Source organism: Pleurodeles waltl, chromosome 1_2 (genome assembly GCF_031143425.1).
Source record: "Pleurodeles waltl isolate 20211129_DDA chromosome 1_2, aPleWal1.hap1.20221129, whole genome shotgun sequence".
NCBI classification, from domain to species: Eukaryota; Metazoa; Chordata; class Amphibia; order Caudata; family Salamandridae; genus Pleurodeles; species Pleurodeles waltl.
Window position 1 is genome coordinate 488677754 of NC_090437.1, and position 17778 is coordinate 488695531.

The 17778-nt window shown below is 46.3% G+C and overlaps 1 protein-coding gene across 2 annotated transcripts in view; it reads left to right on the top strand.

The window, feature by feature from the left end:
- TBCK (TBC1 domain containing kinase) overlaps positions 1 to 17778 on the top strand; it is a 1319282-nt gene that overhangs the window by 631173 nt on the left and 670331 nt on the right. For both annotated transcript variants that reach the window (XM_069241253.1, XM_069241261.1), the window contains one exon: positions 6442 to 6527. In XM_069241253.1, the coding sequence (XP_069097354.1) occupies positions 6442 to 6527 (86 nt within the window). The remainder of the gene's footprint in view (positions 1 to 6441; positions 6528 to 17778) is intronic.

The window sequence follows — 17778 nt, forward strand, 5'->3', positions numbered from 1 at the left end:
CAATCCCCAAAGGGTGTGGACAACGGAAGGGTGTAGTCACCCTCAGGGACAGTAGCCATTGGCTACTGACCCCTGTAACACCCCTACATCCAGGATTTAAGGGCCTCCCTGAACCCAGCTCACCATATTTCTGGTGACCGCAAGAAGAGGAGAAGAAAGAAGGACTGCTAAGCTGACCCGCAGCAGAGAAGACTGAAGACACCAACTGATTTGTCCCAAGCCCTACAGGCCTGTCTCCAGCCTCTGAAGCCCTGCTACAAAAAGACAACGCCTCCTGCAGGACCAGCGACCTTTTAAAAGCCTCAAAAGGACTGCCTGCACTCCAGAGGACCAAGATCTCCCATAGACAGCTGCCCTGACCAGCAAAGGACTCTAGAACCATCCTGGATCCGCGAGTCCTGCCCACTCTGCACCCAATGCCCACAGCCAATGTCCTTGTGGTCCAACCTACTAGAGCTGGTCCCCAGGAGATTCTGAACAAGTGTCCGCCCTAGGATGACCCCTCCTGTCCAACACAATGCCACCTGCAGCCTAAATGAAGAGGGACCCCCCTGTCCACAGGAGAACAGGATGAAGATTCCTGATGCCAAAAAGTACCCCTGCACCAGCAGCCCCCTGGCCTTGGGGTATCCGACCTTCGGTGCAGCAATGTCCAGCAGGTGGCCCTCCTCCTTGTCCAGCCTTTGGTTTCTTGGAACCGACCGCCTGAACTTAGCCTTCAGCATTTTTGTGACCCCCGGGAGCCCCTTATAGGAAAGCATTGGGAGCCCGACGCTGTGTTTGCACCCTGCATCAGGCTGTCTCTGCGCTGCTGATGGTGTGTGTTTGGTGCTAACCTGTGGCCCCCCGGTGCTCCTCTAACCCCCCAAGGTCTGCCCTCTGAAGACGTGACTACCTTTCTGCATGCAGGCCTGATTCTGAGTGCCCCCAGTCTCCTTAGCAGCTCATGTTAAATCAACCTCAAATTTGACCTCTGCACTCAGCCATCCCTGTGTCGCTGGTGGTGGGTGTTTGGGGTTAACTTGAACCCCAACCTGTGGACATCCTAACCCCTGGTGACTTGAACTGTAAGTCTTGTACTTACCTCTAAACTGTGCTAACTTTTCTTCCCCTCCAGAACTGTTTCTGAAAATTGCACTGTCAACTTTTAAAATAGATTATTGCTATTTTTTCAAAAACCATTTAACTTGCCAAATTGTAACAAAGTAGTATTATTACATATGTTGGATACTTACTTGCAAATGTACTTAACTGCAACTTGAATCTTGTGGTTCTAGAAATAAAGTAACAAAACATATTTTTGCTATATAAAAACAATTGATATTGCGCATGGCCATCGACGCCGTTGTTAGATTGTTTTCTCTCTGCCGTCCAGTTCGGACGTGTGTGCCTCCGCTCCGTCTTTCAACTTGATTCGGTTTTCTCAAACTTTCCTTACTGTTACAACCATATTGTTGTTGTTCTTTCTTCTCCTGTCGCGTAGGCTCTCATTATCTTAATGAGACTACTGGATTTTGAGCAGCAAGATCGTCCACAATGTGGGGGACTGAGTCTGACCCACGGTGGATGATGCTTGTCACTCCAAATCTGGGTTTTGCTCCTGCTAACTAGCAGTGCCTCATCTCCCCCCAATGGCAGAGACAATTGGGCAGCCGAGCGCATGACATATCAGTACTTCTCAGGGAAGTCGTGGTCACTCAGGTCACAACCGGTTCTCTCATACACTGTGCGGTCTCATCTATAAATGACAATAAAGGCAGTATAAGTTTTAAAGATTGGTTTAATAAAACAACTGCATTTTGGATAGCAAAGCGTGAGCTGCAATAACCAGAACTACACAACACAGTAATATTAAAATAGTTCCAACAAGAGTGAAGCACAAGAATAAGGCTATCATACTGCCGCTAGACTATTTTCTCTCTAAGTTATATTTCGAGCACAGCATGTTAAGCTCCAAACCTGCCTTTCAGGTTCCCCCGGGAGGACATCAACCCTCATACCTGGGCAAAGGCCTGTAATCTGCATCAGCATCTGCAACGGGGCATTCAGCATACAGTTGTGGTTCCCTGGCTGGAATCTCCCTCTTGACGTGTCCTAGGACTAGAAAGTGTTTTTGTAACTAACACGCAGATGTTGTAAGAAAATGTCCCTACGTAAGGATGTGTATTTTCTACGAATGCTGGAGACTAAACTTCTACCACGTTTACCGGCAATGTACCAGACTGTAGCCTTGACTGAAGCACAGGGCGATCAAGAATGCATTATTTGAGGACACAGTGTTGAACTAAGCTAAACAGTGTGATAGAAGAAATAAAAACAAGACCGTAAAAACTGGTTATTGTAAAATAACAGTGCGAAGCTGAATAAAATATTTCTAGGGAAAAGTGCACAGCGGCCTAGTATGATAAACTAACGTGCATGGAGCTACACATAAAATGGCTACACAACACTCCTATCTTAGTGCTCTCTTCGTTTGCGTCGGTTCTGGCTCTGACCGACCACACTTCAGGATCCCGGTGCCCACCTTGGGCCTAACTTCCACGTGGCTCCGGCATCAACAGGAATGGTTTCCAGATGAACGGAATGCATTCAGATTACGTCCTCTGTGCCATGCCAAATTCCTGCATAGTGACCAGCTCCTCGTGTGCGCAAACTATGTCTCTCTCCAGACCCCCGCGAGGCCGACTGTTGCATGGACTGTAAGTTCTTCCAATTGAGAAAGATCCTTTGGGATCAATGAATATGTCAACTGGAAATGGCCTAGAAGCCACCAGACAACACCCTAGACAACTTCAGGGAGGAGAAACTTCGCCAGGAGGAACCAGCCTAGGAGGAGGAAGCCTTTTGAATCTAGGACAGCTCTGAGTCGGACATACAGGGAGTGCAGAATTATTAGGCAAATTAGTATTTTGACCACATCATCCTCTTTATGCATGTTGCCTTACTCCAAGCTGTATAGGCTCGAAAGCCTACTACCAATTAAGCATATTAGGTGATGTGCATCTCTGTAATGAGAAGGGGTGTGGTCTAATGACATCAACACCCTATATCAGGTGTGCATAATTATTAGGCAACTTCCTTTCCTTTGGCAAAATGGGTCAAAAGAAGGACTTGACAGGCTCAGAAAAGTCAAAAATAGTGAGACATCTTGCAGAGGGATGCAGCACTCTTAAAATTGCAAAGCTTCTGAAGCGTGATCATCGAACAATCAAGCGTTTCATTCAAAATAGTCAACAGGGTCGCAAGAAGCGTGTGGAAAAACCAAGGCGCAAAATAACTGCCCATGAACTGAGAAAAGTCAAGCGTGCAGCTGCCACGATGCCACTTGCCACCAGTTTGACCATATTTCAGAGCTGCAACATCACTGGAGTGCCCAAAAGCACAAGGTGTGCAATACTCAGAGACATGGCCAAGGTAAGAAAGGCTGAAAGACGACCACCACTGAACAAGACACACAAGCTGAAACGTCAAGACTGGGCCAAGAAATATCTCAAGACTGATTTTTCTAAGGTTTTATGGACTGATGAAATGAGAGTGAGTCTTGATGGGCCAGATGGATGGGCCCGTGGCTGGATTGGTAAAGGGCAGAGAGCTCCAGTCCGACTCAGACGCCAGCAAGGTGGAGGTGGAGTACTGGTTTGGGCTGGTATCATCAAAGATGAGCTTGTGCGGCCTTTTCGGGTTGAGGATGGAGTCAAGCTCAACTCCTAGTCCTACTGCCAGTTCCTGGAAGACACCTTCTTCAAGCAGTGGTACAGGAAGAAGTCTGCATCCTTCAAGAAAAACATGATTTTCATGCAGGACAATGCTCCATCACACGCGTCCAAGTACTCCACAGCGTGGCTGGCAAGAAAGGGTATAAAAGAAGGAAATCTAATGACATGACCTCCTTGTTCACCTGATCTGAACCCCATTGAGAACCTGTGGTCCATCATCAAATGTGAGATTTACAAGGAGGGAAAACAGTACACCTCTCTGAACAGTGTCTGGGAGGCTGTGGTTGCTGCTGCACGCAATGTTGATGGTGAACAGATCAAAACACTGACAGAATCCATGGATGGCAGGCTTTTGAGTGTCCTTGCAAAGAAAGGTGGCTATATTGGTCACTGATTTGTTTTTGTTTTGTTTTTGAATGTCAGAAATGTATATTTGTGAATGTTGAGATGTTATATTGGTTTCACTGGTAATGATAAATAATTGAAATGGGTATATATTTTTTTTTGTTAAGTTGCCTAATAATTATGCACAGTGATAGTCACCTGCACACACAGATATCCCCCTAACATAGCTAAAACTAAAAACAAACTAAAAACTACTTCCAAAAATATTTAGTTTTGATATTAATGAGTTTTTTGGGTTCATTGAGAACATGGTTGTTGTTCAATAATAAAATTAATCCTCAAAAATACAACTTGCCTAATAATTCTGCACTCCCTGTAGAGTTTGACATCAAAAGTCAAGAACTTTCCTCTGCCCAGCACAGGAGTGCTGTGACCCCCTACTGTCCTGCATAAATCCTCCAAAAGGCCTTACTTTAGCCCATCATAGAGGTCGTCGATCCACCACTGCCGTATGGCCATGGTTGGGTACTAAAAGACTGCTTCCGCCTCCCGACTTCTGGCTTGGGGCCAAAAATTGCCACCAAAGCCATGCCATCAGCTTTAACCTCAACAGCTTCAGACTGAGAGATCATTTCAGTATTGATCCAAACCTTGCCTTGCAGGCCTTCTTTCCCACCTCCACCACCTCCTCCCTTAGCTCCACCCTCTTCCCCTCCTCAGCCTCCACAATCACCCATACAAGGGGATGACACTCCTCAGGGGTCACCACAGACCAACTCTGAGGGCTAAGGGAGTCCTCCTGACAACATCGACCCATGGGATGCCTGCAACCCTGATCCCATCTCCTCAAATGACCCTGATCTTTACCCTGCATGCCCCTCACCACCAGAAGACACTAACTTTTATCAGCATGTAATTGCTAGGACAGCCACCTTTCACTATGTATAGCTGCAGAAAGACCCCATGGAGCAAGATATTTTGTTCGATACCCTGTCGACAACACATAGGGATACACAATACCTTTGCATGCTCCTTGGGATGCTTAGGACTGCAGAGGATATTTTAAAAGGAGCCTGTACGCTCCAGGGTAATTGCGCTATGGGTGGACAAGATATACAAAACGGCTTTACATCAGGGCACAAATACCACCTGCCCCAATAGAGGCAACAGCTGCCCATAAATGGGCTTTCAGTCATGCCAATGGGGGGTTCTCCTCCCCCAGAAAAGGAGAGCAGCAGGGAAGAGGGTGGCGGCATAGGCTGCAAATTATTGCCATATATAGCATATTCTCAAGGTCTTTTGGCCCAGTATGACTGGTCCCATTGGGATGACATGGAGGAGTACCTCCCAGAGGAGTACCGTAAGCAGGGACAGCAGATCGTATCTGAGGGTCAGACCATCACTAATAACTCCATCAGATGTGCCCTTGATGCAGCAGAAACTGCAACCGGGTTATAAATACCAGTGTCCTTCTAAGTAGGCATGCTTGGATGAGATGCTCCGTTTTTAAGCCTGAGGTCCAGCAGGCGGTTCTTAGCATGCTCCTTATAGGAGGAGCTAATTTGATTTTAAATATATGCAGTTGCGTGGTGTCAACTTTATAAGCAACACAAAAGGTTGATGGGCAGAGCGTTGAAACTTTTTGAACACTCACCCCCAGTCACAGATCTGGGCTTAATCCACAGTTCTTTTGCTCACCATGCCACCCTAGTTTGGACCCAGCCATATGCAAATCAGTATTGACTCTGTTCCCCAGGGGAACAGTCCAGCCCGAACTGCCAGGCTAGCTTAAATCCAGTGGCACAGTGAGCAAGGGACCCACGTTGCATATGGCTGGGTCTAAACTGGGGTGACATGGCGGGCAAAATAACAATGGATTAACACCAGATCTGTGACTGGGGGTGAGTGTTTGAAAAGTGTCAGCACTCCGTCCATCATTATATTTTGTTTTGTGATGTCAACTTTAGAAGCACTGAGGAAGGCATAACGCCCAAACACGTCTGCTCAAGTAAATACATTGTATGTAAGACCCCGCGAGTGCTCCGTGTTCTTTTTGGAAATATATATATTTTTTTTTTTTGGGGGGGTGGTCGGGGCTCAATCGTCATTATTTTCCCCTGTAAGCAGCCTCGACAGGTTTATCTTTTGCCCCTTACGTGTGCCCCCTAAAAATCAGTTACAGATTTGCAATTGCTTTTCACTTGTCAGTAGATGCGTCATGCAGTGAAGTACAAAGTGCGTGCAGTGATTGGGTCCGTGCATGTGTTTGGGGGAGCGTGCATGCATTTGTGGGTTCATTTTAGTGAATACACATTGTGCAATTGCCTTTCTTCCCGTTGGGCGCCGGCTGCCGCTAATGTTGCTGCCGCTGTCGTTGCAGAGTACCTGACCGTCTTCTCCCAGATGATTGCGTTCCATGACCCGGAGCTGAGTAACCACCTCAATGAGATTGGCTTCATCCCAGACGTGAGTAGCAAAGCCTTGTGCAGATGCGGCCTAATGGAACTGACAGATGATGTGGGGAGGGGAGATTCCTGTGTCGTTTTTCAAACCGTCCTTTCCGCGTCTGGAAACTAATATGAGCGCAAAAAGAACCGACAACTCAAGCTTTGAAGAGAAGTTTCGCAGAGCATCTTTTTAATGTTCGTCAAAAGAAATGTTTTATTTATCTTGGCACGTGGCTTGTCATGAGGGAGCTGCAAAAACCAAACCAGTGTACTATTACTGATTATACTCGATGAACATACCGAGGGCGTGAATTTTCACTCATATATTTGCGTCACATATGTCCCGTTTTACCTCCTCAGCACGGTGTGCGCTGCAGGGTATTTAGAGGAGGCATGCTAGTGTGTGGCGGTGGGCAGGCCACTGTGTCTTATGCCGAGCCGGGCCCCTGAGTACTGACTGTGATGCTTTCCTGCACTTTGATTTGAGCAAGACAGCAGGAGGACACTACATTTTCAATTCCAAATCTTAATTGGCTGTGGAAGACCGATGGACTATTAATAAAAACTGGGGTAAATGAGTGGCCTGCACCGCACAGAACACACACTTCCCGTGTGGTCATTCTGTATTTACTGTCACATTTAAAATGAATGCAGCGCCTTCCTCACAGGTTTACGTGTTTTCAGATTCGTCATATTTAAAAATCACCAGCAATCTCTTACTTATCAACGCTATTCGCACCGAATGACCGGGCCATGTGCGTTTGCAACATGTATGTAAACTTGCGTGCACAGCTCGTGGGCAGATATGTGTAGACAGGGCAGATGTTTGCAGCTTGTTTAGAGGCTCAATAATTCCGCCGTCAAACATGGACACAAATTTCCCAATCTATGTTTTAAGGCCCTAGGTTAGGCTCCTGCAAGTTGTTGCGGAGTACGGTTACTCCTTGTCCCTGAGTACCTCTTTCCAACTGAGAAGCATCAGTACTCTCCCCTTAAAAGCATTGCAGCAGTGCTGAGAAGTGCCAGAACTATCATTTTCAGTTTGAAGAAGTAAAGGTACTGAGGACCCGACACTACCTGCGCATGTACAGCACTGCTTTTAATGACAACAGTACACACATCTGGTATCCGGTTGCTTAGAATTCTGGAAGAATAAGGTGTCAAGCTTCATTTGTACATTGCTGTGTCTGTCTTTTTAGATACTCAGTTTCTCTGGGAGAAAATTAGTACATTTTTTTAGATTAACCTATATACTTAAGACTTTTTCACCTTAGCGGTGGTAACACCAGGTCTTTGAAATCACTGTAACTATATTGTAAAAAAATGTGTAGTTCCACAGCCAGGTCATGGGCCATATAGCTGCACTTGTGCAATGAGCTGAAATCTCTAGGATTTTCTGAGATGGATTTTAGCACGATGTACCTCCTGCAGTAATCCTGTCATTCTGCAGCTGAAACCTTATTGTGTATGCAATAAAAACGTTCGTGGTAGATGGTTTCTATAGCAAACCTACATCTTGAACAACATTATTGAAATCCATTTATTCACTGCAGTGATGTCCCGTCAGTGGGTAACAAACAGGTTGTGCTCACTTTCCCTTTGTTCCGCGACCGCACCCCAGTCTCTAGAGACACATGCATGGTGGAGCGGCATGGCGATTTGCAGTCTCACCTGCTGCCTTCTTTCTCGCCCAGGTCTCCACAGACCTGAGGGAGATTAGAGAAAGTGGACAGCCCTATGCCTCCAGCCTTTATCCCTGTAAGCACAGGCCTCTACAGACCCTCACTGTCGAGAAAAAACAACCTGCACTGACCAGCTCACGTAATTGAGGCACGGAATGCTATTGCTCCCTATAGTAACAAAAGGATACCTTTTGCCTTGATTTACTGAGGTGACGAAGAGCAAATGCTAACAAGGCTGATTTAGATTTCAGTTTGCTGAACTGGGATTTATATATTCACCTCAAGTCCATAGTGATCCCTCGACATTCATATGATTGATGTCGTTTTGACCATTCTGGCGGTTGCATCTTTCTAGGGATTTCATTGAGTGTTGCAGACCACTGGAGTTAATTCCACTGTTATGGAATTGTCTGCATACTGCAGATGCAGAAGTGCCTTGCTTCTAATCTGAGCAGGCCTGATATCTTGTTGCTTAGGGAGGAACCTAAATCTGCCGTGTATAAGCTAATAAGAAAAGTGACTAGTGTACATTGCTGTCCAGTCCTAACGATCCTAGTCTAATCCCCATTATATTCATGGCATAAGTTCTGCCTCCAATTTTTACCATGACCCAGCCAGGTATCCTTGACAGAGTCAATTGTATACCTTGTTTTGTTAACTTTGGCTAGAAAATTACTTTTTATTCTGTCAAACACCTGGGAGTAGTTTAAGACACTTACCGGCAGCCTAATTTCCTAATGTTTAGGTCAAGGCTGCTAGACAGCACAAGCTGCCTAGTTGCAAAAGACCTATTGATTGGTGAGTAAGAACTTACAGTGGGGTCAAAGCTCGCCCATTGCCTACCATTGATTGGTGTTATTGTCACTCTCATTTCCTTGCATCTAATTTGATGGCTTGCCTTGTCCATTTTGCGTTTGTCCTTGCCCTGTATAATAGCCTTCTTACTTGTGTCCTTCCATTTCTCAGATAACGATTTTTTTCTGTTTACATAAGCATTCCGTGAGAGTGCGTGTGTTTCAGCTAGGCACACTGTGTGCTTATCTGTCCCCCTGCACTCTGTGTTGCCCTCTCTTGTCTTTGTGCTTGTCCTCCGTGCCCCTTTTTGCTCCCTCCCACCTGTGTGCATACTGTGCTCTGTGTTGCTCTCCCCTGTATGTTTCTTCCTTCACCCTGTATTATTCCCTCCATTGTGGCTCCTGATCCTCCTTGTTACTCCCTCCCTTGAGTGCTTCTTCACCCTTCTCACCATTTGCTATACCAACCTGCTTTCTGCCCCCTCACTAACTTAAGGTTTTTTTTTTGGGAAGTCCATGAAGCAAACTGCTGTTGGCCCTTCTGCTTTGTAAAATAAAACAACACTTTTCTGCTGCTTCATTTTTAGATTTTTTGTGAGGAAATTGGGTGTATTATATTGTGTGGTTGTGCAACCTCACCATGTACTACACTTACCAACCCGTTAAAGTCCAGTAGGTTCCATCTGTGAAACCCTCAGCTCAGCCCTGGGTATCTGTGGAGCTGCAAGGCTTACACAGAGGAACACGTGTTAAGGTTTTAAACAGCACCGAAAATAATTCAACAACCAACACCAATATATAAAAATACATTGTATTTTCATAACAATTTAGACACTAGAATGAAAAAGATCCACTGGAGGATTCTGGAGAAACAGATTTTACAAGAAGTAATGAATCAGTGCAGTTACACTGAACCTCGAGCAAACCTTAGCAAAATCAACAAATCCGACACAAACGTTTTTCAAAGAAAACCGAGGTAAGTGTTAATGCAGCCGATTAGAAATACTTGGGGCAACCAGCTCCTGCTCGGACCTAGTCAGGGGGACGAGTAAGGTCCCCAAGAACAGTTACCTTCACACGAGAAGCAGTCCTTCAACAGTTCCAGGAACTTTGGGCTTGATTACGACCTTGGCGGATGGGATACTCTGTCACAAATGTGATGGATATCCCGTTTGCTATATTATAAGTTCTGTTATATCCTATGGTGTCGTGTAGGCTCTCATTATCCTAATGAGACTACTGGATTTGGGTGGCAGAATCACTTGCGCTGTGGGGGAATGAGTCTGAACCCACTACAGGTGACACCTGTCAGCCTAATCCGGGTTTGTTCCGGCTAACTAGCAGTGCCTCATCTCCACCCAAGAGCAGGGATGATTGTTCAACCAAGCACATGACACAATCGACTCCTCAAGGAAATCGTGGTCACTCAGATCTCATCCGTTTCTGTAAGTTACATTAGTCTCACATATGCAAGGACAATCGGAGGTAGAATATAGTTCAATAAAGTTTTATTGAAGTAACTGCATCTTAGATAAAGCATGGATTGCAATAACTAGGACGATGAAGCATGACAGGATTAAAAGAGTAACACATAAAAATAACACTATCTTATTGTCACTACGGTTTTTTAGAGTAGTTCCTACCTAGACTGTGTTAGAGTATGTTTCTATGAACACTAGAGACAAAGCGTACCACGTTTGCCGACAACCTTTCTTACTGCAGCCTTGAGAAAAGCACAGAGTGAAAGAAATGTCTTGTTTAAGAACACAGTGCTGGCCTAGGCAAAGAACAGCTGGATAGAGAAAATAAAACAAGACCACAAATGTGGTTATTGTTAAAATACTAAAATGAAGCCGATTAAAATTGTCTAGGTTAAATGGCACAGCAGCATGCCTAGTTTGCTAAAATAACGTGTGTAAAGCTATAGCTAAAATGGATATACAACAATGGAACTTGTAAAATAGCATGTGGGATATCCATCACATTTGCGACGGAGTATCCTATCTGTCAAGGCCGTAATGAGGCCCTTTATTCGTGTTGCAATAGATTCCTACAGAGTGGTCCTGATGTAGGGGATGAAGATGCTCCAAGGATGCTGTGTATGTGGTGTGGTTGATGGAAGTCTTCCTGTAGGTATTCCACGGTCCACAAAGATAGTGAGGAGTTCCTGGTTGCAGTGTCCATTTCCCACAAAGTCTTTTTCTGTCTGGCTGAAGTCCAGTTGCTACTGGACTACCAGTCACCTTTGTTGCAGTCACATGCCTATCCTTCCTGGGTGGATAACTTTTCTTCTGAGGGTCCCGCAACTCTCAGACAGCACTTCCGGGCTCAGCGTACTTGGGTGCAACTCTGTGCATCGGATCTTGGTCCTCAATGCTGCACAACGGCGATGGTAGCAGTTTGAAGTCTTTGGGCTACCAACTTGCTGCAGCAGGCTTCTTCAGCTGTTTTGTCCCTGTGCTGCAAACAGGAGCCCAGTCAGCTGGACTTGGAGTTCTCTTGGCTTGATTGACCTCTGGAGACAGCTTCTCTCTGAGCAGGAAATGGCAGGCATAGTCCCTTGCCTCATTAGCCACCAGGTGCAGCAGGTACAGTCTTTGTCGGTTCAGCTGTCCTTGCTGGTCCTTTGGTGTGACTGGGCAGTCCTCCTTTGGTCCTTCTGAGTCGGTCAAGATCTGAGCTTTGGGGTCCCAGGGATGCCCCATTTATGCTGTTAAAGCTTTCTCAGGGCAGATTGTAGTTGGTTGCTAATGGGCTACCAGGTTTCCTCCCACCTGGTGACCACTTCCTGGAGAGTGTGGCACCTGGCTATCCCAGGATGCACTATCCTGCCCACTCCTAGGATAGCGAGAACCCTCTCTCAGTGAACAGACCTCCCTAGCCCACCCCTGTGGTGTGGCTACCTACATGCCCCTGGGAAAACCATTTTGGCGACTAGTTTCTTCCGCTCTGCCCCCCTGCAGCCCCGTATACCTTAACAATGGAGCAGCCTTCCCTGTGGCTTCCCACGTCCGCTCTTCAGAGGGCGGCTTCTTCATTTAACACCTATGTGGCTTCCTGCAGAAAGGAGGTGGCACCTCCCTGGCCTGCAAAAACCCTCTTTGTTCTTTTTCCTGAGAGTCATTGGCATGTCTCTCCATGATGGCTGAATGCTGTCTAGTTGAGTAGTCTCTGTGTGTCTGGGAAGGCACAGGAGTTTTAAAGGCAATAAAGTGGCAGTTTTGCTGAAGCTGCACACTACAACAAGTTAGATTAATTTCAACATAAGATACACAACGGCCTTGATGTAACAAGTTGTTTGATACCTTAGAGTGTCCACTTTGGTCACACAGTTCAGAAGTTAGTGGGTCACTGTGTAACCCTGTACTCGCCAATTGGGCAACCAAGTCTATGATGTGTTTTAAATGTCCTAACAGTGAAATACTGCTAAATTCGGTTTTCGTTGTTGCAAGGCCTTTCCCTCTCATAGGTTAACAGGGGAGCTGCCTTTAAATATGATTAAAGTGTAGATTCCGTTTGGGAGCGAATAGACATGTGGAGTTTGGGGTCTCTGAGCTCACAATTTAAAAATACATCTTATGGTAAAGTTGGTTTTAAGATTGTGTGTGTGAAAATGCCACTTTTAGAAAGTGAGCATTTTTTTGCTTAAACCATTCTGTGACTCTGCCTGTTTGTGGATTCCCTGTCTGGGTCAGTTTGACAGTTGGGCTGTTAGCACCTCGCTCTAGACTGTGACACAAAGGGAGTTTGGGTGTAGCCTGCATATTCTGATGAGCCATCTGAGCCAATGCTAGGAGGGGGGGGGTGTGGTCACTCACACCTGAAAGGGCTGTGCCTGCCCTCACACAATGCAGTCTCCAAACCCCTGGTGTGTGTGTCTGGGGGCTGGCCTGGGTGAGGCAGGATTTCACAAACGAGAGACTTTTCTTTGAAGTAAGCTTATTTCAAAGGGCAAAATGGGTATAAGAAGGGCACCCAAACCATAGACTTTAGATCACTTCTGGAAATCAAGAAGAACCTCTGCCTGGAGAAGTGCTGAAGAGCGAAGGAAGAAGAGCTGCCCTGCCTGTGACTGTGCTTTGTGGAGCTATCCTGCAGTTGCTGCTTCTGCCTGTGCAAGAGGACAAAGACTGGACTTTGTGTGCCTTCCTGCTTGTGAAGAACTCTCCAAGGGCTTGAAACTGAGCTTGCCTCCTGTTGTTGAATTCTCAGGGACAGCAAAGACTTCTCTCTGCCAGCACCTGGACTCTCTGCTGAGACTCCTGCCCTGCCAAGTGGTGCCCTATCCAGTTCCTGGGGTCTAGACAGGTGAAGCTGGTGAACCAAGGTTTGAAATCCATGCAAGAGCGGCTAAAGAAATGAAGCGCCGCCGGCTCTGCGGCTGAAATCAAGCAGTGCTTGCAGCGCGGCTGGGAAATCGACGCACGCGGCTGGAGAAACGAAACTCAGCATCGTTGACGGAGGTTGCAATGATGCAACATCGCTGGGTGCGGAAAAACAAAGCAAGCCTGCCTGGACCTGGGGTGTTTTGTCCGGATCGACTCGTCTCTCTCTCCTGCGGGGAAAGAAACGACACCCGCCGATCGCACCAGAGAAGGAGAAACGATGCACGACCTTGCTTGTGGGTGAGAAATCGACACACAGCTTACCTTTTTCGACCCACACTCGCCCGTGCAGGTTAATTTGACACAGCCCAGATACATTTTCACGGTAACAGCGTTAGCGTTGTGTTTAAAAGAACATGAAGACTCTTTTTACATTTTAATTAATAACCTTACTTGTGTATGGTGGATTTTTGTTGTTTGCGTCTTGTTTTGTTTAGATAAATATTTTCTATTTTTCTAAACCTGTGTTGTCATTTGGTAGTGTTTTCATTAAGTTACTGTGTGTTGGTACACCTAGCACTCTGAAGTTAAGCCTGCCTGCTTGTGCCACGCTACCAAGGGGATGAGCAGGCATTAGCTGAGGGTGATTCTCCTTTACCCTGACTAGAGTGAGGGTCCTTGCTTGGACAGGGGGTAACCTGACTGCCAACCAACAACCCCTTGTCTAACACTATGTATTTGTTTGTAGGTTTCCATTAGCATTTGACCATAAATTAGTCTTTCAGTTGTTCAGCAGTTTTGCTTCTACGCAAATATGTGAAAAACAGAAGTCTATGTAAAATGCAATAGATTTCAAGAGTATTTTGGAGCTACCCTTTTTGCACCCCTTTGACTAAAGGCTGTGAAAATTTAAGTCCTTGTACAATCTAACGGGTGCAACAGGTCTGCAATGTTTATTGAAAATTTGTCAAATGGGTAACTATAACTAAAGTGTGGCACAGTGGTTATCACCATTCTTTAGGGTGTGTGTGTGTTTTTTTATATATATATATATATATATATATATATATATATATATATATATGTTCGATGGCATGTGTAGCTGCAGATACACATGCTTTGCACATCCCGCCATCTAGTGTTGGGCTCGGAGTGTTACAAGTTGTTTTTCTTCGAAGAAGTCTTTTCGAGTCACGAGATCGAGGGACTCCTCCCCTTTCGGCTCCATTGCGCATGGGCGTCGACTCCATCTTAGATTGTTTTCTTTCCGCCATCGGGTTCGGACGTGTTCCTTTTCGCTCCGTGTTTCGGTTCGGAAAGATAGTTAGAATCTCGGAAAATTCGACGGTATTGTTTGCGTTCGGTATCGGGTTAGTTACAACAGATCGGCACCGAATTTTGAAGAGCTCCGGTGGCCCTTTGGGGTTTTCGATCCCCCGTCGGGGCCTGGTCGGCCCAACCATGTGTCTCTTCAAGGCTAATGGGACGGACCCCATTCCGCTTCTGCCCCAAATGTCACAACAAGTATCCTTATACAGATCAGCATCTGGTCTGTAACTTGTGTTTGTCTCCAGAACACAAAGAAGATACTTGTGAAGCCTGTCGAGCGTTTCGGTCGAGGAAGACATTAAGAGACCGAAGAGCGAGAAGACTACAGATGGCGTCGGCGCCGACAGGACATAAACACTTGGAGGAGGAAGAAGAAGCCTTCTCCATCGAGGATTCAGACTCGGACGAGGTCGATCCCGAACAGACGCCGAAAACCGTGAGTAAGACATCGACACACAAAACTCACGGAAAAACCACTAAAGCCCAGGGGACGCCACCGCAAGCAGGCCATGGCTTAACCCGAAAAATAGTTGACCGATCATCGGCACCGAAAAAGGGCACGCATGTGTCGAAGACATCCGACTCCGGTCGAGATACCGGCACAGAGCAGACTCGACCCCGAGACAGCGGGTCAGAGCAAGTTCGGCACCGAGAGGGTGGCACCGAAACGAGTCGGCACCGAGAGACCAGAACGCCAAAAATTAAAAAAGTGTCGTCGGAGCCGAAAAAGACAGCCGAAAAAGTTTCCATTCCGAAACATCCGGCCTCGGAACCGAAAACAGGTTCCTACACAGGAACAGGGACTGTCCTCACAAATGCAAGGACATAGGTTCGGACAAGAACTAGAGTCAATGGAGCCAGACTACACTCAGAGAAGGCTCCACATCCAAAAGGACACAGGGAAGATAAGTACTCTTCCCCCAATTAGGATGAAAAGAAGACTTGCCTTCAAGAAAAAGACAAGCAGCCACAGGCAAAGGTGGCAAGACAAGTAACACCGCCACCATCTCCACCACACTCAATGCACACATCACCAGTAGGCACTCCACCACTGATGCAGTCCCCAACTCATACTGGAATGAGTCAGGATGATCCCGACGCATGGGATCTTTATGATGCACCAGTATCAGATAACAGCCCAGACTGTTATCCAGCGAGACCATCGCCACCTGAGGACAGTACAGCCTACACACAGGTGGTGTCAAGAGCAGCGGCGTTTCATAATGTCACCCTGCATGCAGAGCCTATTGAGGATGACTTTATATTTAACACACTATCCTCCACACATAGCCAATACCAAAGTCTCCCTATGCTACCTGGAATGCTAAAACACTCCAAACAGGTGTTTCAGGAGCCTTTGAAGGGCAGGGCTATAACTCCCAGGGTGGAGAAGAAATACAAGCCACCGCCAACAGACCCTGTATACATAACGCAGCACTTAACACCAGACTCTGTGGTAGTAGGGGCAGCTCGCAAAAGAGCAAACTCACACACCTCGGGAGATGCACCACCTCCAGACAAGGAGAGTCGCAAGTCCGTTGCTGCGGGGAAAAGGGTTGCAGCACAAGCGGCCAACCAATGGCGCATTGCCAACTCACAGGCATTGCTGGCGAGATATGATAGGGCTCATTGGGACGAAATGCAACATTTCATTGAACACTTACCCAAAGAGTTCCAAAAAAGGTCACAACAGGTGGTGGAGGAAGGACAGAGCATTTCGAACAATCAAATACGCTCTGCAATGGATGCAGCGGATACAGCTGCTAGGACAGTAAATACAGCAGTGACCATAAGGAGACACGCATGGCTGCGTACATCAGGATTCAAGCCAGACATACAACAAGCAGTGCTGAATATGCCATTTAACGGACAGCAGTTGTTTGGGCCGGAGGTGGACACTGCTATCGAAAAACTTAAAAAGGACACTGATACGGCCAAAGCCATGGGCGCACTCTACTCCCCACAGAGCAGAGGCACATTTCGTAAACCACAGTTTCGAGGGGGGTTTCGAGGACAAAGCACAGAACCCTCAACTCACAAACAAGGCCCACTTATCAGAGCCAATATCAGCGGAGAAGTTTTCGGGGACAATATAAAGGGGGCCAATTCCAAAAGAGTAGAGGGAAGTTCCAAAGTCCCAAAACTCCTCAAAACAAGCAGCGACTTCCACGTCACAAATCCCCAACACATAACACCTGTGGGGGGGGAGACTAACCAAGTTCTACAAACATTGGGAAGAAATAACAACAGACACGTGGGTCCTAGCCATTATCCAGCATGGTTATTGCATAGAATTTCTCAAATTCCCTCCAAATGTCCCACCGAAAACACACAATATGTCAAAACAACACATGGATCTTCTAGAACTAGAAATCCAAGCGTTGTTACAAAAAGATGCAATACAACTGGTACCAATTCATCAGAGAGGAACAGGAGTTTACTCGCTGTACTTTCTCATACCCAAAAAGGACAAAACTCTAAGACCTATATTAGATCTCAAAACATTAAATACCTACATCAAATCAGATCACTTTCACATGGTGACATTACAAGATGTAATCCCATTGCTCAAACAACAAGACTACATGACAACACTAGACCTAAAGGATGCATACTTCCATATACCAATACATCCTTCACACAGAAAGTACTTAAGGTTTGTATTCCAAGGGGTACATTACCAATTCAAAGTGTTGCCATTCGGGATAACAACTGCTCCAAGGGTTTTTAGAAAAATGCCTGGCAGTAGTGGCTGCACATATCAGGAGGCAGCAAATACATGTGTTCCCGTACCTAGACGATTGGTTAATCAAAACCAACACGCAAGAGCGGTGTTCACAACACACAAAGTATGTCATAGAAACCCTCCACAAACTAGGTTTCTCACTCAACTACACAAAGTCACACCTTCAGCCGTGTCAAACACAGCAATACTTAGGGGCAACAATCAACACAACAAAAGGGATTGCCACTCCAAGTCCACAAAGTGTACAGGCATTTCACAATGTAATACAGGCCATGTATCCAAAACAGAAGATACAAGTCAAGATGGTGATGAAACTACTAGGCATGATGTCCTCATGCATAGCCATTGTCCCAAACGCAAGGTTGCACATGCGGCCCTTACAAGAGTGCCTAGC